A 26147-nucleotide genomic window follows, 5' to 3' on the forward strand; every position below is an offset into this window, starting at 1 on the left:
AAATACTGCCACCTACTGCCATTGGAGTGGGTGACACGTGTGACAACAAACACGGTTTGGTGACTAATACTGCTTTTATATAAATAAAAGATTGATAGATAGGCTCACGTTAGGGTAAAGCAGTTATTCCATTACCTTTTCTGAGGTAGCGATGTTATTATTTCAGAATTCTGAGATAAGGTTAACCAATCTGATATATTCATTTGAAAAAAATTAAAACTTTTGTCAGAATTCTAAGATACTACTCTTATCAATTCAGAAAACTGGAATTAAATGAATCGATTGCGATTGTGAATGACTGATACTTAGCCAAGTAGCCAAGACCCTATGATGATATTAATTGTTTGCGGGCAAATCTAAAATGTGAGTGGCAAAAGCAAAAAAAGAACAAAAAATAAAACAGCAACAACGAAAAAAACTTTTATTGAGCCTCATATTTTCTGCCAAGATCAACTTAATGTTGAAGAGATTTTGTTTCTTTTCTAGAAGTTTAAATTACTCTTACTTTTTTATGCCTAATGCTTTCTTAGCCAGTTTATTCTGCAACATGAGTTCCCTCTTTTACATGGGCTGAAACTTAAACATAAATAACTCTACACCATAAAAATGATTTATATTTATTTATTTATATTATTATTTCTGCTTCTTCCTCTTCTTCATTATCAGTTTTTTGTGGTGGCGATAAAGACTCATACTGCCATCTACTGTATTGCAATGTGTAGAGCCTGGATAATATAATCATGATGTAAAGCACTTAATTATCACAATAGACTGTAAAATGCAGTATTTCTCTTTATCATCAGCTTCTCTGCATCTTATTTCCTCTGCCAGATGTTAATTATGGCTGTTTTTATTCACCATGAAGTCTTCTTTATCTAAGGCTGTCACTTTTATTATTATATTATTGAATCATGTTATATCAGAGCTTCCTTCTTTTTCAAGTTTATTATCATGGGAGTGATTTTAAATAAGAAGTAATTTCCAAATCCTTTCTCATCATGATGAACCCACACTCATACCAACCTGTTTGGTATTTTTGATGCAATTTATAACACGTTTATTATGATAACATGTCTTGCAATATTTAATTCATCAATATTTATGAAATCTGGCTGGTTCTTTGAGAACATTTTAAACGGCATACAAGACAATTAGAAATTTAATTTATAGGATCCACCAATAGTTAAGCAGAAATGATTGGTGAATTAAATTCAGTTGCCTTCAGTGGGATTACGATGAATACAATCAGTATAGTTTTAAGAACGAAGTGGCACAGCCTGAGATGTAATGTGTATACATTTCTGAAGCGAGATTTGACGTACATCCACCACTAGAGGTCGATCCACCTCCCACTCCCGCTGGAGCCTCACCGAAAAGACTCACTTTCCCTTGCAACATTGCGGCTCCCCCCTCCCATCTCGCGCCTTCCCTCTTGTCTCTCCTCGAACTGCTAGCCGTCGGTGTGTGTTGTTGTTGAAGCAATGATGGCGGCAGCGGGATGCGGATCAGCAACCGCGGCTGCCGTAGGAGGCCAAGGTGGAACCGCTACGGCCAGAGGTCGTTTCCCCGGTCGGCCTTGGTCGTCACGCAGTCGTTTGCGCTCTGAGAAGCGATGGCAACTTGGACGATCAGGCTTAGAAGCTGATGATGTGACTAACGGAGGGCCAAGGCCCGCAAACCTGGTTCTGTCGTTAAACGAAGACCAGTCTCACTTGCGCTTACTTGGGATAGAGGCGAGCCACAAGATCCTTGGCCAGGCTGGATACAGCTCTAGTGGGAGTGAAGAGGTGAGGTCCCAAACCGAACCAGGAGTTAGTATCTTTATTTCATCTTCTCACATTTTGTTTGATCGTTAAATGTGCAAGAATGAGTGCTGTACCCAGCAGTGTGACTGATAAGTGCCATGGAGAAATGTCAACATCCTTTTGCTAGGCTAACATTAGCTTCAAGCTTGGTGAGCTAACAGTAAATGCTAACTAATGTTAGCACAGTGGAGCTTCCCATGACATTTATTGAACAGTCGCAACACTATACCACCTCAACAAAGAAGCTGAGCACTTTTAACTTACATTAGTACTGTTCCTTTAGTCACTCTCTATGAGGTTAAAATATTATAGGTTGAAAACATGAGTAGGAGATATTTTTCAAAAAGCTAGTTAGTTAGTACGTCAATTTGTAAACAGGGACCGCAGTTATTCCATCTATGGCCCGCTCGTTATCGGGCCAGAGTAGCAACTAGCTAGTTGTAGCGAACACAAAGAACGGGAAGGCTAGCGCCTCGGTATCCTGCACAGCCGCTTAATGCTAACTGCTCTGTTTTAATACGCTGTCCAGATGCGGGCAGAGTTGTTTGCTTAGCTAGTTTCAGTAAGACAGAATAAACTATTACACGACTAACGTACGTAGCGCACATATAAACACTCGGATAATAAGATATTATTTTTTAGCTAGGTAGCTTTTCTACAGACAGAAGTGAGTTTAAATGCTTTCGAAAGAAGGGGATGGCTAACTGCTAGCTACCATTCACGACAGGTTTAAATGGTGGTGCAGAAGTGTGCCAAATCCAGTTGCACCCTTGTTCTTGGAACTGAAAGCTCTTTACTCATACACATGTAGTCGTTAACGTCCTCATTCACACCAGTGAAGCTGTTTGTAGGCTTTCAGGTCACAGCTGCAAGCATGGAGATGCACAGTACTTGGGGCTTATGGTAATTACAGTCCCACCTTTCCCTGCAGTTTTTGTCGGTGGTGTAGGGACTCGTCCTAACTACTCAAGTGTGATTCATGCAAAGGCTGTAGAGTTGTGATCTTGCTTGCGGTGGTAAATAATCCAGATTATATGCTACTCCAACATGGAAAGTTCAGAGAGTCCCCCCCCAAACTGCAAATGCATTTTTGGTTGCTAGTAATGCAGACCATATTACTGTTTAATGTATTGTAACTCAAATTAGATGAATGTAATAGTTGGTTTGAATGTGGAACAATGCAAACAATTTTCTGTTTTCTGTCATTGATATTATTGCTATATAATCTTCAGCAAATAACATATTTTTCTTTTTTTTCTTATTATTATTATTAGTATTATTATTTTTAGACATATCCTTTTGTCCAATATGCTAAGATAAATATACATAGTCTTGATTGGTGTATTGAAAAATTAATCGTAATGCTGGACATTAATCCATTCTTCATGATGAACATTTAGAGACTGTACCTCCATCTACAGTGGGGTCCAGAATTCTGAGACCTCTTTGCCATTCAAGTGGATGGAAAAGTGATCTCAGACTTTTGAAACCCACTGTATTAACTTAACATGTTAACTTGGTCTCTGTTGTGGATGTTATATGCTTTGAAATTCAAAATTAATACATTTAATTAAACAAATATAATTGTTTTTGCTGATGGTTTAGTAGCCTCCAGCAGAGTGGTGTTAAGTTGCTTCAAGTGTTAATTAACTGATTTTATTCTTCTAGGGGGATGACTTTAGAGGATTTGAAGCTGAGAGAAAAGGCTCCAAAGGGCCTGTATGGTCTCGACAAAACCCTTCAAAAGGTAAGGACATGTCACTGCACAAAATAACGTATTTGGTGTAATTCATGAACAACACACAAGTTAAAGTTTTTTAAAAATGCAACACGGTATAAATGAGGCTTGTTTTCTATTACATTTTTGCATCCAGCGGAGGAGATATGGATTTTGCAACATTTAATATCTATTTGTTTTGTAGGTGATGCTGTCAACGCAAAATCTAAACGACAAAGTGAGAAGCTACTGCTTAAAACGCCAGCAGTGGAGGCAGCTATTACCCCACCTGATCCAGCAAAAGATGTAAAATCATTGGAGGAAGTTCACGGCTTATCTCCTGAAGCAGAGCCTGCAAAGGATTGTCGGAAAGGTTCGAAAGGAAAAAACACTATGGATCGACAGTCCACTAAAAGCGGAGCCTCATCAGCAGCACCAAGGATTACTATTAAGTTGGTGGCCAAAAAGAAAATGAAAACTGTAAAGGAGCCTCATAAAAAATCTGTGAAGAAGTTGAAGATAAAAGGAGTTCAGGATCAGTCTAAAACCAAGGACATTCAGGGTGATGAGATTTCAAGCGCTCATGTCAAATTAAAAACGGAACCACATGAGGATAAACATGGCACAGAAGATAAGGGAGGGGGGAATGTACCTGCAAGAAGGCGTGGAAGATCTGCTTCAAAGACAACAGAGCCTGTCTGCCAGACTAGCGCCAAAGTTGTGATTGATGACCAAAAATCAAAAGACAGAAAATCAGCTGATCCACTTGACACTGCAAAGGAGAGCGGGACTGAAGAGCCAAAAACAAATGCAAAGAAATTAAAGCATAAGGAAATTGCAACCGAGCAAATGTCTGAAGCTAATCAACTAGTGATTCGTAGAAGCAATAGAGTCACTAACCCACTCTCTAAAAGCGTCTCAGACAGTGCAGCTGAACCAGAGAGTTTGAGCAAAAGTGATGCCGTTCTGGTGGAGTCACAATCAGAAGTTTCTAGAACAGTGGAGCCAAAACCATTGTTGAGAGGTGACAGACGAAGGCAAAGCAAGAGGCTGAATAAGGATGTTACTGTGCCAGAAAACCATGGTCTATCATCCACAGAGACTGATAATTCAGCTGTACAGCCAAGTGACAGTTTGTCTCTGAAAAAAGAGGACATGATGGTCCCAAGTTTAAAGTTGATCCGGGTCAGAAACCCAAAATATGATGCACAGGCCAGTGGGAAGAATTCAGCTCGAAAGAAAAAACGGAGAAAATTTATCTGGTCTTTAACATTAGTGAAGGGAGGAAGTCAGACACGGGATGCTGAAAACACTGTCAAAGTAGTAGAGAAGACTGTGAGTGAAGTGGAGCAGTCCACTTTTTGTGACACAAGTGTCAACAAGAGTTTGAATGGCATGGATAAAAAATCAAAACTGGATAACTCAACCCCACAGGAGATTGAAAACACAGACAATAATGAGTGTTCCCAAGACAAGGCTGACGTGTCATTGGAGGAAAAGTCCACTTTACATGTTGATGTTGATGTGGAACACGTAATTGAAACACCATCTCCAGAAATCAGTAAAACTGATTGCGGAAAAGTTGTCCCACCCCTTCAGATTAAAAAGGTCTCCTCTCCTGGTAAACATAAAAGCTCAAAGCCATCCTTTTTAATTCAGCAAGTTAGTCCTGTGCCTGAGAAGAAAGAAGATGTTCTGAAAGATTCCAGTGAAGTTTGTGAGGATAAATCCTCATGTCTGGATCCTGAAGTCACACCAGCTAGGAGACTAAGGAGGAGGACATCAAGCCTTGATTCACCACAGACAAAGTCTGTCAGTCATAAGCCAGTGACCACTCAGAAACGGAGACTTAGAACAAGTCCGCAGGATGAGGATACTCCGCAGGTGCACGTTGACGATTCTTCTCAGGTTTCAACTGAAGATTCCAGCTCACATGTTCTTCCTGAAAACTCTTGTCAGGTTTTGGCTGAGGACCCCTCACAGGTGACAAGTATAGGCTCCACTGAAGTTCCTGATGAGGATTCCTTATCAAAGGTCGCTGAGGATCCTTCACCAGTGCCAGGTGAAACTTCTCCACAGAAGGTGGAGAATGAGGTAGAACCACAGATCGAAGAGGCAAAACCATTGCCTGTGCCTTCCAAACCTAGAAGATGTAGAAATAATAAGTTAGGGAAAAAGAAGTCTGCTCAAAAGAAGAAAGCTGTTGTCGCCCCTGAAACTGCTGCTGAAACTGCTGTTAACACAGAGGTTGCTACAGTTGAAGCTACTAACACAGAGTCTGTACTAAAGGAAGATACTCAGCCTTTAGTAACAGAGGTAAGTCAGCCAGAAACAAAAGACTGCACCCAGTCAGAGGCAAAACAGGACACTGTGTCAGTGGAAGAAGAGCAGATACAGGCACCGGTAAAAGAGGAAACAGACATTCAGCTGATAGATAGTCAACAATCTTTGGTGTCAGAAAGTCAAGCAGAAAGTGATCCAAAAACACTGTGCCTGCAAAAGAAATCTCTCAAAAAAGTAAAAAAGAGACGTAAAAGTTTGATTGGGCAGCGTCAGAAACACAGGCACAGGAGCAGAGATGGGAAGTTTGCTCCACTTAAAATATCTGAAAGTCAGAAAATTGTTGAAGGGGATAGCGAAATTTCCACCCCATTGGCAGCTACCACGCCAGCCCCAAGCTCCAGACTTATTGGAGTACATAAAAAGTACAAAAAGACACAGTCAGGCCTTCAGTTTTTCGGGTCTAAAAGGCCAAAACCACAATCCAAAATAATTTCTAAGCTGATAGAAATAGGTCTTGAAAAAGATAGTTTGAAGCAGGAAGAAACAGATACGTTGGTTGATGGGGGACAGGCAGATGTTGTAGAGACCCCACCTGGTAAATCAAAGTTTGTAAAAAACATCAAGCACTTCATTATGCCTGTCGTAAGTGCCAGATCCTCGCGGGTGATCAAGACCCCGCAAAGGTTCATGGATGATGCTGGAATGTCCGTATTGCCTCGAAGAAACTCTCCAAAGAAAGGTGTACAGCTGGGCCTGCAAATACGTCCAGGAAAGAGACGAGATGATGGGACTGGCAGAGCAATATCCCCTATCCTGCCAGTTGACGATGAGGACATATTGAGTGAAGCGCAACTGGATGTCGATCTGTTTTCAGCTCAGGACCTGGAGGACAACATTGATATAGCTGACAGCCTATTTTCTGAGAGAAAAAGTGGCAAAAGTGAAAAGAAGAGGTCTCTTCTAAAGAACTCTAGTTTCAAGTGGCATGTGCCAGAGGAGTCTAGCGAGGAAGTGTATACACTGGACAAAACTCCAGAGAACAAATGTGAGGATCTGTTTTTATCTACACCAGTTGATAAGCCCACAGAACTATCTACTGACCTCCTGGATGCTCAGAAAAAGAAAAGTTTCCCTAAGTTTAATAAACAAACAGCCCACCTCAAGATTTATCAAAGGCTAAAGAAGGTGCACACGGTACTTCCCAAAAGCAAAAATACAACAGAGATGGACAGTGCAAATAAACCTCTTCAGCCTCCCGTTGATTTAGCAGAAGGACTTGATGATGAGGCTATGAGCATCAGTCTTAGGCAACGGAATACAAATGTGGAGCAGGAGAAGGACAAGTCCAAGCTCAAGATAGAAGACCTTGATACCCCTGGAGTGGTGAGAAAGGTTTCGGTGTGTGTTAGGACTATGAACTCCAAGTCCCTTGCACTGCAGCACGGTAAAGAGGAGGATTTAGCAGGGAAAGACATTGTCCAACTTCACTCAGGTAAGCAAAATGATTAAAAGCGTAAGATTATTTAATGCTAAGCAAACAACTTTTGATCTATTAATTATGCAACCTAGAAGAACGAGCCTCATAATGGACCAGTCATTGGCATATATTACTTTATATCCACAGGAGAGCTGCAGTCAGAACAGAACTCAGGCACAGGTGAAGGTGATTACCCTGGGTCCGTGGAGAAGGGAGCTTCACAAAGGGCACGCCTCACTGGTGCAAATAAAAGAATGTTCAATCTCCTCAGGAAAGCCAAGGTCCAGCTCATTAAAATTGACCAGCAGAAACAGCTTAAGTCATCTGGGGTAAGGTCATGATCAACACAAGCACATTTTCAGTCATCGTAGACTTTTATTGTTCATTATTACATAATTTCTGTGTAATAGAACCTGTTGTAGAAGAGGAAAACCTCATATAAAAGTATTGATGATACAAGGTGATTCTCTAGTTGTCTGAGGCTTGTATTGATGCCTTGTTCTGTCCATTAAACCTATAGCTGTTATCTGGTCCGAGTAGCGCCAGGTCTCGAGATATGACCTCCAAGAGACAAAGGAGGAAGCAGAGGGTGCAGCCTGATGCCGATGTTCCTGTCAAGACAGAGCCACCTCAAGGACAAGTGAGCGAACAAATCAATAGGCCGGAATTCCATCAAAAAAATCTCGTTTCTGTCTCTGGTTTTTACCAATGTTTATTATTGTTTATTTAACCGTCTACTACAGTCAAAACGTAGCAAAATAAATCTGTTCAGTGTAAAGTACTAAAATGTACGAACAGTGATTCAGATTTGTAAAAAAAACTTGAGCCCCCTGTCTCTTCACATCAGTGTTTGTTCTGTTTTGGTTCATTCTCCTCACCAGCCTCAGCTCATCTCCCCGCTGTGCCAGGAGTTCCGCAGAGCAGGAGGTCCGCGAATCAAGCACGTGTGTCGTGCAGCATCTGTGGTGCTGGGGCAGCCTCGAGCGCTGGTACCAGATGACATTCCCAGACTGAGCGCCTTGCCTCTGCATGAAAGAAGTGGCATTTCCCCATCAGCCGTCACTAAAGGTAGATGTGACCTGATTGACAGATTTATCTGGATTAGCTTTCTTTAAATATGCTCATAAAGTTTCTTGTGTCTTGATGGCAGCATCAGTAGTAGTGGTGGCACTATTAGTTTCAGCTTCTCAATTCTGACAGAGAATTGACAGGGTTTTTGATTCAGTTTGATTTTTTTTATTTAATTATTTTTTTTAATTTAAAATTACTGTTAAAATAATTGGAATAATCCATAATCACAGTGCCAGCGTTTATATATGAATCATTTCACCTGTACTATTTATGCTCATTATTTTGATTTGTCTGCTAAATACTCCAACTTACAAATAATGCAACCAGGTTTATCTGTCACTGAAAATGCGTTTTGAAAAATTAAAAATGAACCACTTCAGAAAAATGAAATTTAGCAACATGTGGCTGGTATTGGTTTCCCGTTCTTAATGTGTGTTTGTTGTTGCAGATGTTGGGTCTCCCTCAGAATCAGACAGTCCTGGGCTGTCAGATCCAAAGGTCACCAAGGTCAAGAAGCCGTCGAACTTTGTGAAAAGGAAAGGACTCGGGCCTTTTGGGTATCGTTCTCGGAGATGTGGAGTATGCAAAGGCTGCAACCATGAGGAGGACTGTGGCAAGTGCATGAACTGCCTTGACAAGCCAAAGTTTGGTGGACCCAACACCAAACGGCAGTGTTGTGTGTAAGTTGACTTATACTTAATTATGAGTTGTTGAGGAGCACAGCAGGGTGTTCACAAGTAATAAAGAATTCTGTGTTTTATATCACAAGGTATAAGAGATGTGATCAGATTGAAGAGAGGAAAGCACGCAGACTCAGTGGAAGAACAGCACCCAAAGGTAAGTCTTCACTTGAGCATGGAAGCCTCATGTTGTTGTATACTTCCATAACATTCAGCGTGCCAGCTACATGCCTCCTCCTTCTTTTAAGGTGCCTCCAAGCGACGGCGATCTTCGCTTAGCGGGGGTCATTCAAGTAATGACGAAGGGAACGAGGGCACTGCAGACTCACCATCTGGTCTCCAGGGTGACGGCCACAGTCCGTCAGTAAGGAAACAACCAAAGCGTGTTGTGAAACCCCGCGTCTACTTTGACCTGGTAGACTACGACTCAGATCTAGATGACAAAGCTGTCTCGAGCTCTGCCTCGCCAGCCAGGAGAAGGGGCTCTGGACACCGTTTCAGTCAAGGTAAGTTAACACTCAGAATCCAGTTGAGATAGATGCTTTATATATGATCTAGTATATTTTTTTCTTAATACTACATAACACCACATTTCTTTAAAATTGTAGAATTGTTTTGCTTGTGGGAGTGCAAAGCTTGTGATGTGTCTCATAATAATAAACTGTTTTTTCCTGTCCTTCAAAGACTTTGTTTCACTGGATGGATTCCTTGGAGACATTTCAGATGATGAAGTCAGGCATCGCAAGTCCAGTTCACACCGTGTACAACCTGCTCGACGTAAACCTGAGAAGGTGGGTAGCTCTGAGTTTGATGGTTAGCCTACACAATTTGTATTTGTGGCAGTTTTTTGTTTTTGATTAGCACTGACACGCTAAGTGTCACTCAATCCGTCGGAGGGTGGCAAACAAGGCTCTGCTAAAATGTTCAGAAAGGTTAGCTGGCCAGGATTGGCACACTGTGTGGATTGATCCCAATTAGTAACATATTGTCACAAACCAGCCAATTTTGTCTCTGAGAAAACGCCAAATGCAGTTTTGTTTGTATATTGCCAGCTTTTGGCCTGGTGTAGCTAAGACCCCCCCCACCCCCCCACCTCCCCCCTTTCCTTCCTGTTCCTTTTTCTAAAATCCAGGCCATGCTGTCTCTTTCTGCAGCTCCATTTCTACAGTTTTTATTTTTCCAAAAGAAATGTCTGCACTGCTACTTGCCAGTAGTTCTAATTCTTGTTCAGCCACTCCTCAACTACAGCATATAATACTGGTGCCTACTACATCATTTCAATTTAAGTTAGTGCTCTGTTTTAACTCAGATACAGTAAATGTGCCCAGTTGTTTTCACATTAGAATCATCATTTGGACTCTGCCACATTAGTTTCCACTTTGAGCATTATCCAGATGGAGGCTTGATTTATGGCTGTGTATTAAGGGGTTAAAAAGTTGTTATGGAGACACCCTACCTGTGCTGTTGACTCCTCCATAGCTGACATGTGGTGCCTCACAAATGTACCTACGACTCAGGGCTACTGCGGTTACAGAAATACCACATGGAGACCACAAGAACTGAAATTGGTCAGCATGGGCTGTGAATAATCCCCGGCCCACACCAAAATATCTTCCTTGGGAACTTCCAATTTTGCACAGTGTAAACTAAACTAAATATGCCATTATTTTAGGTTACTGTTGTTAATCGTATCAGAGAAAACAGCAGCTGCAAAATTCTCACCTTACATCACACCCTGATATTCTGACCCCATGATTCATGTTCTCTGTTGCAGTCTGTCGATGTGTCACATGCCATGTCATCCATTATGGCCATGGGAACGCACAATTAAAAGTGAATGTATAATAATTTAAGGACCTTTTCTGCCCCAATTTAAGTTATGGTTGTCTTTCAGGGTCAGACACCACAGGTTCCTTTGGAACAGACTCCTCCCAGTGTCCTGGCAGCTTTGGCCCATGGGTTTGAGCAGAGAGATGTTGAGTCTTCTAAACCTACTCATAAAATCAGGGTTGACTTCAAGGTATGTTACTTTTTTACAGTGTATGACAAATCTTGTTTTTTTTAGGATAAACACAAGAAGCTTGTGCTGTAAAAACTGGACCAGACTCAGTGAATAACTCCCTAAGCCCTATGATAACTATTAAATCAGCTACACAGACTAATGAGCAGTGATAACTAACATGTCTTTGGGGTCATCAGGTGGGAACCTCCTTTCACCAGTGTTTCGTCTAGTTGGTCCCACGACACCTCCAGGAGGCTAGACAGTGATCACTGGCGTCCCAGAGTCACTCCCCTAATGCCAGCCATCACTGCTGGCATTAGGTGATGCCAGCAGTGATGGCTGGCATTGTAATATAAACCTATTTCTTACATTCTTATATCTGTTCAGTGGGTACAACAGGCATATGATTCCTGTTTGATGCCACTCATTCTAAAAATAAACTTGGGTTTTAACATTTTAACTTTTTTTTTTGATCAAATGTTATTTATTCCTTAGAAATTGTATTAATCTCAGATTGTTACAATGCCATGTCACTGATGTAGTAATTAATCTTGCCCACTAGAGGTCAGTGGTTATTTCTTAATTCCAAACTGAATATACCCCCATGACTAGTTAAAAATCTTTGTTGACCACTCGTCAAAATGTAACATGTAAACACTGTTCCATCATAACTGACACAGCATGACATAAAAAATTCTATATATGTGTCTGTTTATTTATTTTTTTTAATGGATGATGGTCAGCAGACCGCAAAATTACACTGGTACCTACTGTGATCCTTCTCTCATACATTATTATGTTGTTATTGTGTTGTGTGTCATTTTCAGGAGGACTGTACTTTGGAGAATGTCTGGAATATGGGTGGTTTAAGTATACTGACCTCTGCACCGCTCATGCCACCCTACGTCTGCTTCCTTTGTGCCAGTAAAGGGCAACATGACGTAAGTGCTCTATACATTCTGCTGTATTTTAATTGAAACTGCTGATCTGTTACTTGTCATTCTGACCATCTTAAGTTTATAAACTGTTAACTGGTTCTTATAGTGTTGTTGTACATAGATTACACGTGTTACACAGTATCATACGGATAAGAAATAATAATTTTGTCATTTTAAATTTATGTAATGACAATTTTTTGATTATATGAATATCTTTTTTCAGATGCTATATTGCCAAGTGTGCTGTGAGCCCTTCCACCAGTTTTGCCTTGAACCAGCAGAGCGCCCCTCTGAAGAGAACAAGGAAAACTGGTGTTGTCGTCGCTGCAAATTCTGCCATGTGTGCGGCAGGAAAAACAAGCACTCAAAGGTAGAACCTGCGAATTTGGCTTGTTTTGGGATATTTTACTTGTCAATATTAAAGTAATTCAGTCAGTAAACATCACATTTTTCATGTCTCCCTCAGCCTTTGTTGGAGTGTGAACGATGCCAGAACTGCTATCATGCTTCCTGTTTGGGACCCAACTATCCAAAACAAAACAAGAAGAGAAAAGCTTGGGTATGTTCCTGGTTCTTCTTCTTCAAAAAAGCAAAGTCATGTATGTTTACTGTTACATGCTGAAGTAGGAACACATTGGTTGCCTGTGCTAATATGATGGTTTTTTGTGTAGGTTTGTATGACATGCATCAGGTGTAAAAGTTGTGGCGTCACACCAGGTAAGAGCTGGGACACTGACTGGAACCACGACAAAGGCCTCTGTCCAGACTGTTCAAAACTCTATGAACAGGGTGAGGAGAGAATTTAACCTTTACAGTACATTTATTAATCATCTGATAATATGTCCAGTTCTGTATTATATACCTACATTACCAATCTATGTTGTGGCTAAGCATCTTTATTCTTCTCTCATAAGGTAACTACTGTCCAATCTGCTTCAAGTGCTATGAGGACAATGACTATGACAGTCAGATGATGCAGTGTGGCACCTGCAACCACTGGGTACATGCCAAGTGTGAGGATCTAACAGGTAATTTTTCTTCTACATGTTTTTGAGGATAAAAGTATCCTAACTAATAACATCAATATTATTTGTTATTAACTATTAATAGTTGAGCATGCATTCAAAACAATTCAAATTTTTTATTGTGGATTCCTGCTTTCTTTAGAACGCAGTAAAGATGCTCTAGGTTTGTGTGTATTTTGTTTAGAGGTGAATTCTCCTCATCTCCACCGCTAAACTCCTCTCTCTTGTAAAATTATTTCAGATGAGCTGTATGAGATCCTGTCCAGCCTGCCAGAGAGTGTAGTGTATTCATGTCGGCCATGCAGTGTGACCCAGCCCAGTGCCTGGAGAGAGCTCCTCTACATTGAGCTCAGGGCTGGGGTGGAGAAGGTTCTAGCTTGCTTGCTTTCCTCCACCCTCACCCAGCACCTTGTTACCTGCTCACAGGTAAGACACTCTGCTACTGCTACACTACTCAAATGTGCTATGTAAAAAATAAGGCTATTACATGGTGTATATATGTCAGAGTTATTGCAAGACTTAACAAGTACATTAAATACAGGATGTTAAATATGCTGTGGTTTGTGCTGCAGTGTGAAAAATTGGTCGATCCTGACAGTGGAATAGAAGGACAGCCAGCCTGTGACCTCCGAGCTGTAGGCAAGAAATTTGACAAGGGCCTTTATACTACGTTGGTGAGTAAACAACCTCTTATTCAGTGTCTGACCACTTGAGTACCACTGTGGGAAAAATTCAGTGTTAAATTGTGTAAGCTTTTAAACTTCGTTATTTCAGTAAGAATTGAGAGACACTCTACACATGTAAACAGCAGAAAGTATTAAATCACATCCCATGTAAACAGATGTCCTGAAATCTTTAGTTGGAATAATTTCAGTGTGTGCATGTAACCGCAGTCTTTCAGATATGTAAGAACTCTAATTATTGCCAGACAGGAAACTATGGAGTACAGACGATATAAAGTTACTGACAGACAAATGATATAAAAGGATAGACTTAAATGTAGTTTGAAATTAGGCCACTGAATTGGTTTTCAAAAGGAAATTTAAAGAAAGCTCCTCCTCTCACTGGTCTGTGGTCGTCTCTAGCTGTCTATTAAGACTGCCTCTAACCGTGTTTCTACAACAAGTGTTCTACAGGGAACGACGCCTACAGTGGCAGGGGCAACTAAGATATGAACCTAATGGATACTAAAAAAAGATTTTTTATTTTTATTTTTACAGAAAATGTTCCATGAAGATGTGGTTCAGGTGGTACGAAAGAGGCTTGAGCAAGAAGAGGATCTTCCAGAGGAGCGGAGGCCCACTGCCCTGGCACGCTCTTACTACTTAAAGGTGGTGTAAACCTTGAGGGCATGACTGCTCTTTCATTTATCAATATTTTTGTTATTATGTGAAAGGATCCTTGTAGTGCTAAAACCTATTTTTTCCTCTTTTCGTAATGGTAGTTTGAAAAACAAAGTGAAGTTGTGTAATAGTTTTAGAAAAGCATTAGCATTTATAAGTGACTGATGTGGTTTTTCTCTTCAGCTCCTCGAGGAGGTATTTAATTGGTTCAACAGCCAAGACCCAAAGGTGTGGAACCCTTGTACCAAAGACTTGCCTATGTGAGTAATAGTTTCCATTTACTGGTTTGTAAACATGTGTACATTAATTTGAAAAATATTCTTTGCATACGTTGTCCTGTAAAATAATGAAATATAGAAATCTAATTTGAACTCTGAAGGTGTTTTAAAAGTACTACCTGGAGATAGTAGTACATCATGATGATGTATTTAGTGTACAGCATACCTTCTTGTTTACATATATGAAAGTTGTATGCACTCCTCTGTGGCGTTACAAGAAATATTTATAAGCTTTTTAACTCATTAATTCTTTCTTTCAATAGGGGGATGCTGTTCCATGCTGTTCATCCTCCAACTACAGAGCATGTTTACGCTCAGTGGCAGGAGAGGGAGAGGGAGGAGCTCTCGTCCAGGGCTCCACTGGGGCTCGTGCAGGAGGACAATGGACAAAGCTTAGATTTAAAGGAAGAAGAGGCAGTTTCTCCGATGTCTGGGGAGCCAACAAGCCAGAACCACTTCAAAACCAGCAGGGCTGTCAGGCTCAAATTTAAAGGTAACGCTATCAAGAGGAGAGATGATCATGAAATTTGATACTTATTTGTAAAAATTCTTGCACAGTGTTTGGGCCTTGAAGTTCTTACTGATGGCACATTTATACAGGGAAAAGGGGCCGGCTTTCAAAAGCTGATCTAGACACTGGATGGTCTAAAGATGATGAGAGACAGTGCTCTTTGTGCCAAAAATTTGGAGACCTCAAACCTAATGTAAGTAATACATCAACATGAAAATGAACTGTAGATCATAGTACATTGTAAACTTGGTGAACTGCTTGTAAATATTGGACACACATCTTTTCTTTGTTATGCAGTGGGCTTCACATTTTCTTTTGTGTTGTTCAACAGGAAGCAGGCAGGTTGCTGTACTTGGGCCAGAATGAATGGGCACATGTCAACTGCTGTCTGTGGTCAGCTGAGGTGTTTGAAGAGGACAATGGCTCTCTATTACATGTACACAGTGCTGTCACAAGAGGGCGCTTAATGGTTGGTTATTACTCTACCATAAAAACTGATTTGCCTGTTAGTTTAATAATGTGTATTTATTTACTATATTATTAGAAATCTGACTTTGATTACATACAGATTTGTAAATACAGCGATTAGTGATATTTTAAAGCAAAAATTTGAAAACAATACATAAGTAAGGCTCTGCTACTTAATTGCTTTTACTGTGTAAGTTTGACATTTCATCCTTCACCCCCATCAACCCAACCCCCTCTTAGCGATGTGAACGCTGCAACCAGACGGGTGCCACAGTGGGCTGCTGCCTGACATCCTGTCAAAGCAACTATCACTTCATGTGTGCCCGCTCCCGTCACTGTGTGTTCCAGGATGATAAGAAGGTCTATTGCTACAAACACAGACATCTGATCAGTGGCAGGGTAAGTTTTGCTCTTCCATATTGTCTCTTAATGAATGTTGCTACAGTTTCAAGGTTTGAAATTTGAGTGTTTGTTGTCTTATCACTTCTTGTCCTTGTACAGATGATAGCTGGTCAAGAATTCGAGGTAAACCGCAGGGTGTATGTGGATTTTGAGGGGATCAGCCTCCGCAGAAAGTTCTTGACAGGACTGGAACCAGAACTGATCAATGTGATGATTGGTAAGAACCTTTCTTTTAGTTGATTGCCTCTTTCATTCCTTGACATTTACTAACATGAAGTTATGTTAAACTAATAATTGGTATCTAATTTGCCACTACACAGGTTCCTTACAAATAGACAAACTAGGTGTGCTGACAGAACTTTCAGCTAGCAAAGGCAAACTGTGTCCTGTGGGTTTTCAGTAAGTTGTATTTCATAATTTCTCACTTCATTAAATGAAGATATATATTTTAAATATTTTAAATGAAAAAGACTTTTAAAACGTTGTTATTCTTTACTAAGGTGTTCTCGTTGGTACTGGAGTACAGTTAATCCACTGCGCCGGTGCAAATACACATGTACAGTCAGGGAGGTCCGGCCCATTGTGCCTGAGAAACCTGTTGAGGAGATGCCTGACCAAGGAGACAACCGCACCATTGCTCACAGCCCCTGTCCACTACCTGGTGCGTGTTTTCTCACTGAAAAACTGAAGTACATCAGGAAGTAAATTTATAGATAACAATACTAATAATTTGTTTTGATAAATCATCAGAATCTGAAGCCCCAGAGACTGATATAACAGAATCCCAACCGCCAATGGAGGAAGGCTTTGTCCACGGACCTCCCTCCAAGTGTGATCATGGAGCAAGGCCAAAGATTCCCAGTTATCCTCAAACTAGAAGACCAGCTGGAGGAATGTCCCGACCTCTTCCATCCCCAGGTAAAATATAAATTCATAGAATTTTTTGGTAAGAATATTTTATCAAGCAGCAAGTCAATCAATCCAATGAAAAGCATGCAAGTCTTAAGCTGCTGATTAATTCTGTTTTCTTCTTAGGGGTAGCCCAGTTGAAACCCCACCACATATTAACCATAAGTGATCTGGAGGAGACTAGAAGGGCTCGTCGCCATAGCCCACACTCGCAAACACCAGGCCTACGCAGTCGCATGTCGCCCCCTCCTCTCGGCCCTCTGCCTGGACCAATTACCCTTCGTGCTGGAAAATCTTCCCTTCCCACTTCCCCACTGTTTCCACTTGGTACAGACAACCTGATAAGCTCTCCATCATCCCGCCCAGTCGGAGGTAGAAGTGCTTCCTCTGTCCGATGCCCTGGAAATACAATGACCCATTGTACCTCATCTTTCTTTCCCCAGTCTCCCTGGCAGGATAGTGCAGGAAGCTTTCCTTCTCCAAGTCTGTCTTTCTCTTCATCCATACATTTACCCAGAACTCGATTATCATTTGATCTGAGCCAGTCAGACTCGGTCGAGGTGCCACACAACTTCTTAGCATCACCAGAGCCTGAAGATGTCTCTCCAGCAAATGGTACGTCACCCCAGGGGGACTTAGACCAACAGAAGGATGAAGAAGAATTTCCCTACAGTTCATTCCACAAAGATCCCAGCCTGAGTCTGGGCCAAGAGATGAGGACAGAACTGGAGATTGAAGAGACACTCCTGAATGAAGGCGTAGCAATGAACTGTGGGGGGCAGATAGTAGTTGAAGGTGATGATCAAGAGGAATTTTGGGGAAGAGCCCAAGACGTCCACAAGAGGAAGACCCTTGTTGCCAACCTACCACGATCTGCTGCCTCAGCCAGGGACGACTTAGGAAACACCTCTTCTGATGATGATATGGAGCACTATTTTGATTTCTCACGGACAATAGTCAGTCGTCCCGTATCAAAAGATCTGTCCAAGTCTCCCTCCTCCCCTTCCTCCCGGCCTATGGCTCAACTGGATGGTGTTGACGACGGCACAGAAAGTGATACAAGTATAGCAACCAACGAAGATCCTCAGAAAGTTGAGGGTTCTACTCAAGCTCGGATACAAGCCAAAAACCTGAATAATAAAAATGTCCCTGGATCAGAAACTACAAACAACACAGAAGTTGTTCAGAGCCTGTTCCCCGAAGCATCATCCAATGATAAGCACACAGATTCTTCATCGGTTACCATCTCGGTTGTCAGCAAAAGTCCTACAGATAGTTCACCTCAAGACCCACCTCAATCCTCTAATGCTAGTCAGTTAAATGAGGAAATTTCTGCGAACTCTCCATTCAAAGAACAAAGCTCTGACACTCCTTTAGTAAATCAGGAGACTGTGCTTCCTACTCCAGCTCATGATGCTCTGCCTAACCTACTCACAAAGGTGCCTGAGACCTCATATTCAGAGGGGTTATTCCAGGGTTCCAGTTTAGGGTTTGCCCCTGAAACAGCTCTGGTTCTTGAGAGTTGTGAACCTAGTCCACATTTAACTGAGATGGCTCCTTTGCTAGAGGGCACGCCAATTGAGAACCAACAGTCTGAAGCTTGTAAACCCCTGAATTCAGAGCCTGACAGCAGCCATTTTGTATCGTCAACTGAGGGGTCTACTGTGTTAATGAACCACTTAACAGGCAATACAGTGGAACCCTCACTAGCGGATGCTGCTGACACAAGTCAGGGCGCCTTGCTGGATCTTCTTCAGCCCTCCCCTTTAATGTCTACAGATGTACAAAACTCCTCCCAAGGCCTTGTAGACTCCTTGCAGATGTACTCCTGCTTACCTGGTTTCAGTCAGCCTCCTCTAACAAGTATTACACTTCAGCCAGTAACACAAGATTCAGCAACCTTCCCATCCATGGAGCCTCTGTCTACTAAATTAACGACCCTCACTCCTGTTGGAGATGTGACACAAACACTGCTAAATGTTGCCCCTCAAAATGATCCAGTGCTATCAACTACATCAGGCACTTGTCCCCCAGCAGGAACTTGTGAAACTCTCTCTGTACCTATCTACTCCACACAAACACAGCCGCTGGGTTCTACAGCTGTCACCATTGTTTCTTCCTCTGCATCAATACCATCTCTTTCTGGGCTGTCAGCGCAGTGTTCAACTGCTCCAACAGCAGTTCAAACCACCTCAGCCCCTGTGATCCTAAATGGTTACAGCTCTTCATCTGTGCAGAAGGAAGCTGCATCTGGTCACACGATCTCCATCAACTTTTCTACTCCCAGGCCAGCTTTAGAACCTCAACAGCCAGTGCTACCCCAGGCGTTACCTGGTCATGCCATTCTTACTGTGAAAGAGGTGGGAGGTCCAAATGTGGATCCTACGCCACACGTCCTGCTGGTGAACCGCCTTGGGCAGATCTTTGTGAAGAATCCAGAAAGCAACACTTTCCAGCTGCCCACTCCCAACTCCCCTTCCTATAACTGTGTCACTCAGATTGCAAGCCTTTTGCAAAGCAACGCACTGTCAGCCACACTAGCAGCAGCGGGTAACATGACTGCTCCTCACCCTGGGGCAAACGTGGCGACAGCAGTTCCTCCGTCAGTTACACCGGCAGTTCAGAATCCAACCACAATTACGCAGCTGCTCGCTCACAACAGCAACGGTGCAGTGGCATCAGTTAATGTGAAGAAGCCAAGGAAGAATGCAAAAACATCAAAAGATGAAGCTGCCCCAGAACTGAATAAACCAAAGAAGAAAAAGGAGTCCAATGCATCCAAAAAGTCCAAGTCATCCAAGGCCTCAGGACAGCCTGCTCTGTCAACTAAGAATCCTCCCATGACTCCTGCTGAAAGTGCCCAAGCAATTATAAATCAAGCAATGGCAAGTAACTACACCCCCAAGTGGAGTGGACTTCGAACACTTAGCCCCTCCTCACTTGTTTTGCCACCTGGTCTATTAATTGAACCGGAGCGTCAAGTGTCACCTCGCTCACCATCACCAACACCAGCACCAGCTCCTGCTCCCCGCCCTCGTACCCACGTCCGCATGAAAAGAGTGTCTTCACTTTCAGACCGTATCGTCACAAAGAAGTCTAAAGTTGACTTCCTGCAGCCGGAACCCATCAGTGAGGATGAGGAGCGGCGCAGACCTGCCTGCCAAAGCATCTCCAGCAGGGCTTCAGGAGTCCGCATCAAGACACCAACAGTGAAAGAAGTACTAAACCTGGACGAGTTAAAGGAGGAGCACATAAGTGATTCTGATAGCACAGGGTAAGATTTACTCATCTTAAGTAGGGATGCAACTACTGATTATTTTTATTACCATTTACTCTGATTAGTCTAAAATATCTTGCTTGTGTTGTCTGACCATCAATGAAAAACCCAAGGACTTTTCATTTACTATCATATATGATAAAGAAAAGCACCCAAATCCTTACATTTGACAAGCTGTGCTTCTAAATATTAGATGTAATCTTTTACATCTTTTTTGGACTGTCTAGACCAATACTTTGTCAGTGTTTCCATTGTGGGTCAGGAAACAGTATATTGCATAGATGATCAGTCTTACACTGAAAGCATTGTTATGAATAGAAAGTGTTCCATAAAGCTAAATGTCAGATAAAATACCCTTTACCATTGTAAGCGATGTATATGTATGCATATATTAAATGTATATAGTTTGTGTTTAAAAGTTTTTTTTTGAAAAGCTTGAGTACTTGTATCTTTCTCAGGTCAGAGCCTTGGGATTACATCTCCCGGGGTGAACAAGGCAAGCAGCATGCTTGGGAACCAGTTGGACACAGCACCCTGACTGACTGGAAGAAATACTCTGGTAATCTTGAGTTTTAAATGTATAATTTAATGATTTCTGTGAATGGAAAAATAATGAGTTCAGAATGTCTGCCATGTATGCTATGACTGTAACTAATGGATGTGACTCAATGTTTAAGAATAGTCAAGTCAGATTTTTAAAATATAGCCCACTATCACAAATCGCAAATCTATACAGCGACACCCTCTGTCCCTAGACCCTTGAATAGGACAAGGAAAAACTCCCTTAACAGGAAAAAGTGTAAGAAACCACAGGAGGAGCAACAGAGGAGGGATCCCTCCTTCAGGATGGACGTACATTCAATAGAAATTGTGTACAGAGTAGACCCACATAGTATGTTTACAGTATGACTCAGCCTCAACCTTTCCACTGTGAGAGGAAGTGGAAAAATAGTCTGAAAGGCTGACTGTATATATTATCTTTTATTAGGTGCTGCTTTGCCCTCAGATGATGAATCACCGCTGTCTGAAGAGGATGAGGAATGTCCAACTAACAGAGACCAACCACACTTACGATTTGAGATAACCAGTGATGATGGTTTCAGTGTAGAGGCGGACAGTATCGAGGGTAAGGCTATATTTTAAAAATTCAAAATTAACTTAACAAAATAATAAAGTGAGTTTCTTGATTATAGTATATCTGTTGGCATTTATGCTAATTGTATTCACTCCATTTACTCTCAACTCTCCTTTCAGTGGCTTGGAAAGCAGTGATAGACGGGGTGCAGGAGGCACGAGCAATTGCGAGGCTGAGACCTCTTACCTTTCAGAGGATCACTGGTGCCCGTATGCTGGGTCTGGTCCATGATGCAGTGGTGTTCTTGCTAGAGCAACTTCAAGGAGCTCACCGTTGTCATCGCCATACCTTCCGTTTCTTCAAACTGTTCAGCCAAGAGGACGACTTGCCTGTCAATCCAAGCGGCTGTGCCCGCTCCGAGCTCTATCTTAGGCATGATCATTTTTATCAATTTTAATTCCTGGATCAGTTCAGCTTATTGATCTCGAGTCTTTCTTGATTCTATTCACTCAGTACTATGATAAAAATTTGGGTGGACAAGAGTATTTTTAACTAGTATTTAACTTTTTGTAATTGACTTTTTGAATTGCTTAATTGATAGTCCTCTGGACCTGACATTACTTTCTCTTTTCTCTTAACAGGAAGTCCACGTTTGACATTTTTAACTTCCTGGCTTCCCAGCATCGGCAGCTTCCTGATATTGGGCCTTATGATGATGAGGAAGATGAGGTTCTTTTGAAGTCCACAAGGTCAGGCTTCACCTCTTTAGTTTAGTAGATTTTTGGCTGGGTTAAAATGCATTCTTTTTTTGTTTTTTGTTTTTTTTAATGTTTTTAATGACTTAATTTCTGCTGTTTCTTTTAGACGGGCAACTAGTTTGGAGTTGCCCATGGCTATGCGCTTCAGACATCTAGAACGAACATCCAAGGAGGCTGTAGGCGTCTACAGGTCAGAACTACATTTGCAAAATAATAAGAATTCTATGGTAAATGGTAAATGGACTTTGGGCTTTTCTAATCTTACTGATCACTCAAAGCGCTTTACAATACTTGCCACATTCAATCATTCATTCACATTCATACATCACATTCATGCGCACAGTCATACACTGATAGACATCTTGGGTGGGACAAATTAAACATCTTTTTACAAATGCTCTGTGAAAATAGTGCCAGAGCTCCTCAAACTAGAAGTTGTAATCATGTTAACAAGTTGTACTAACAGGAAGTGTGTGGTTATAGTAGAGCCTGAGCAAGAAGATATTAATCAAAGAAGGGAGGGGAAAGCTGCACACTGCCAAATATGATGCGGTCTTGGTTTTAAATTCTAGAAGAATGTTTTTGCAACTCTTGTCTTCTTTGTGATAAAAGCTAGTATTTAGCAAAGATAGGACTCCAAACTTCAGCATGTTCACATGCCATGAATAAGATGACACAAATGTGTAAGCTGTTGCACATGTATTCCATCAGTTTCATTTTGATGGGAGGGACTAAGAGGAAAACTCAAAGGGCAAAACCAGGCTACACACCAAATCTCTGAAACAAGACTGAGAGTCTACTGCCATGTTGTCTTACTGTAAATAGTTCTTTTTAAAAAATATTGTTATTCAGCAGGTAAGCAGTTTTTTTAAACCAAAAAAGTATTTGTCAAATTAAAATTTTGACCTGATCAGAGATTTCTGAATTGTTTTTTACTACGTCTTGACATGTAAGATTTGTCAGTGTACTAGCCCGGTGTCTCAATAAATGAGCTTATTGTATTGATGCAGTAGAGCATCTGTTATGACTAAAGTTCTTGGAAGGTTCATATCTAGAAACTAGCTGCTGACTCACAGTTGACTTATCAACACTGTTGCCACCTTGAACATCCCAGGAAATGAGCTTGTCTGACGTATGTGTGTCTATTGTAGGTCTGCTATCCATGGCCGTGGTCTTTTCTGCAAGAGGAACATTGAAGCGGGGGAGATGGTTATTGAATATGCAGGCATAGTCATCCGTTCAGTGCTCACTGACAAAAGGGAGAAGTACTACGATGGCAAGGTTGGTCGGTCTTCTCTTTTTATCAGTTTCATCCTAATGTAGGTCAGTTATCCAGTAATTGATGGTTAAAATTGGGAAAGGTTAGAGGATGCAGTTTTTATTTTTATTTTGCCATTGCAGGGTATTGGCTGTTACATGTTCCGCATTGATGACTTTGATGTGGTGGATGCAACGATGCATGGCAACGCAGCAAGATTCATCAACCACTCTTGTGAACCTAACTGCTACTCACGAGTGATCAACGTGGAAGGCCGGAAGCATATCGTCATCTTTGCTCTTAGGAAGATCTACAGGGGAGAGGAGCTCACCTATGACTACAAGTTCCCCATTGAAGACGCCAGCAACAAACTCAACTGCAACTGTGGGGCCCGGCGATGTAGGCGTTTCCTCAATTGAGCGATCACTTGAATGAGAAGGGGAGGATCCTGTTTACTAGTAAGCCTTAAAGTAAGGTGGCACTGGATTGGGCTTGGGGAGGAGGTGGGCAGTCCACACAGCAAGGGAATTAGCCACTATGAGACCAGTCAATAACATTTGGCTAGTTAGAAGTGATATGTGGACATTTTATGGTTCGGAAAATAAGAGGAAGAGAACCTGCACAGAAAATTCATTAACTTTTGAGAAGTTTGTGTTCACAAGGTTCTTCTGCCTGTGAGGAGTTCAGATGTACAGCTGGCACAGCAAACTCACCCCAGCAGTTAATATTGTGGAGGCAGGACAACAAGACATTTAAACCGGAAATTTAAAATATGAGCGGCTCCTGGATCTGTATGATCGACTCCAACAGAATTTCTTTGATACACACGTCAAGCCTTATCTGTTTGAATCATTGCTGAAAACCTATAGCTAGCATTTGAGGGATTCCTTATACTTTTTATTCATTTCTAGGCGGGAGGGGTGTGTCTGTCTATAGTACACTTGTAATCACAAATGCTCCATCCTCCAGTGATGGGAACATTTATAGCCCCATCCGTGCAGTGGTGAAGTCAGTTATTGAGCCATACATTCACCCACACCTTTATTTGTGCGTTTTATCTAACGGTTAACACTTCTCACGTTGTTAATATTTTTTCTTTTTAGACTTTTTTTTTCGTGAATAACAGAACAACCATGGTGCTAAGCTTTGAAAGGTCTTCAGCGTCTTTAGTTGGACTAAGATGTCCTGCGAATCAGGAATTGTTTAGCTGTTTATTCACCCTGCTGAGATCATGTATCTTAAATTTATGCACTCAAGCAGTACTCTTACTGTTATTGGAATATAGTGTCTGCTAGTTTTCAGACTTTAGGTCTGCTGTTTTTCTTCTCTTTTTCTCTTCCTGTGTGGAGTTAAAAATAGATTATTGCAATGTAAAATTTTCTGTCAGTAGTGTCATATTTATAAAGATGGAAACAAGACACTTTTTTGTCTTGATGTACAGTGTATGTAGCAAACACTACCCAAGCCAAAAGTGAAGAGTTATGGTGAATATCCGTTTTTTAAATATATATTTTATTACTCTCATGGCAGATGCTCATTACCTATTGCAATAAGACTTTGCTGCCCTACAGTTGCACAGAAATAACCATCAAACATACAAATTCTCTTCATCTTTGTGAAACTTGCTACAGTTTATCTCTTAATCAGGGATGGCACTGGTATAAAGCATCGCCACTGAGTGTGTGCATTCAGCTCCTGCACCAGGCTTTTTAAGAACACGGTGCACAGACTTCCTAGATGTTGCTGTTGCAAAAAAGTCAGTCTGAAATGGAGCTGAGAGAATGCACTCAGCACCTTAAAATAATGTTTAACGTTGTTCTTAGTCCATGTTCAGTGCTGTCATTGATGAGGCTAATTGAATTCACACACTGTTTAAATTGTATATTTATTCATGTTTTGATTTATACTTTTAATGGTAAAAGGTTGTGCTTTGTATAAACGGTGGCGGTCTAGTGTATTAGGAGATCTCCCCCATTTGTATCCTTTTTTTTTTTTTTTTTTTTTTTTTTTTTTTTATTGTTTACAAATGATGTCCTTGGTTTCACTAATTTACTTGAATTTCCATTTTGGGCAGTTATGTCATGCATTTAAGCCTTTATGACAAATTGTTCTAAAGCAGGTATTTTAAAAAAAAAAAAATTAAAAAAAAATCATTTTTTTTATTTTTTGTTATGATAGATTACTGACGGTCTTAGAATCAGCCACAGGAGTAAAGTGAGCACTGTTTGCCTTCCCAAGCCCATGATCATCTTCTTTTTTTTTTCAACCCCTTTCGCTCCAAAATTAGAGCAAATTTCCATCATGTTTTGTCTTCATCCCCTTTCCTTTTTGCATGTCCAATCACTGGGATGGAGCCCAGATTAACATGTGTCAATCACCTAGCTGACAAAAAGAGCAGAGTCACTCCCAACTCCTTGCAAGGATTCTACCTCAGCTGTTTAGACAGATGTTTGGGAATACTGATGCAAAACGAGAGGATGATAATTTAAGAGTAGCTTGATTTTAATGTCCTGCAGAGCCTGTGTGTGTGTGTGTGTGTGTGTGTGTGTGTGTGTGTGTGTGTGTGTGTGTGTGTGTGTGTGGTGTGTGTGTGTGTGTTGTGTGTGTGTGTGTTGTGTGTGTGTGTGTGTGTTGAGAGATCTTATGCGCGGTGTGTGTGTGCAATGAAGGATGGCAAAGCACTAGTCAAAACCTGAAGTTATCATGACCATCTCTCCCAGAATCTGTTAAGAAAGCTGTATGTTATATATACACACACATATATATATATATATATAAATAAATAAATGAATATATATATATACATATATATATAATATATATATATATAGTAGGGTTATTTTAAAGTAAGTGTAAAAGACATAAAAATG

At 41.2% G+C, this 26147-nt stretch overlaps 1 protein-coding gene across 1 annotated transcript; it reads left to right on the forward strand.

The window, feature by feature from the left end:
- The first annotated feature begins 1444 nt into the window (after positions 1-1444).
- Positions 1445-25833, forward strand: kmt2b (lysine methyltransferase 2B). Its single transcript, XM_022761958.1, has 37 exons — positions 1445-1811; positions 3474-3552; positions 3728-7297; positions 7430-7611; positions 7803-7922; positions 8164-8350; positions 8802-9033; positions 9123-9190; positions 9282-9539; positions 9718-9824; positions 10928-11053; positions 11863-11976; positions 12197-12343; positions 12440-12532; positions 12645-12762; positions 12888-13001; positions 13240-13424; positions 13571-13672; positions 14219-14329; positions 14525-14601; positions 14883-15112; positions 15220-15323; positions 15462-15599; positions 15839-15997; positions 16100-16217; positions 16321-16399; positions 16501-16661; positions 16751-16918; positions 17036-18159; positions 18502-20183; positions 20645-20745; positions 21175-21312; positions 21441-21693; positions 21903-22010; positions 22126-22209; positions 23171-23300; positions 23421-25833. The coding sequence occupies exons 1-37, from the start codon at positions 1482-1484 to the stop codon at positions 23694-23696; spliced, it is 11373 nt and encodes a 3790-aa protein (XP_022617679.1). The 5' UTR covers positions 1445-1481; the 3' UTR covers positions 23697-25833.
- The last annotated feature ends 314 nt before the right edge of the window (positions 25834-26147 follow it).

This window comes from Seriola dumerili, unplaced genomic scaffold (assembly GCF_002260705.1).
Source record: "Seriola dumerili isolate Sdu_G_001 unplaced genomic scaffold, Sdu_1.0 BDQW01000433.1, whole genome shotgun sequence".
NCBI lineage: Eukaryota > Metazoa > Chordata > Actinopteri > Carangiformes > Carangidae > Seriola > Seriola dumerili.

Coding starts and splice junctions, on each gene's coding strand:
- kmt2b (XM_022761958.1), top strand. CDS start 1,482: ATGATGGCGGCAGCGGGATGCGGATCAGCAACCGCGGCTGCCGTAGGA. Junction 7,923..8,163: donor CAGAGCCACCTCAAGGACAA/GTGAGCGAACAA, acceptor TCTCCTCACCAG/CCTCAGCTCATCTCCCCGCT. Junction 21,313..21,440: donor AGAGGCGGACAGTATCGAGG/GTAAGGCTATAT, acceptor CTCTCCTTTCAG/TGGCTTGGAAAGCAGTGATA.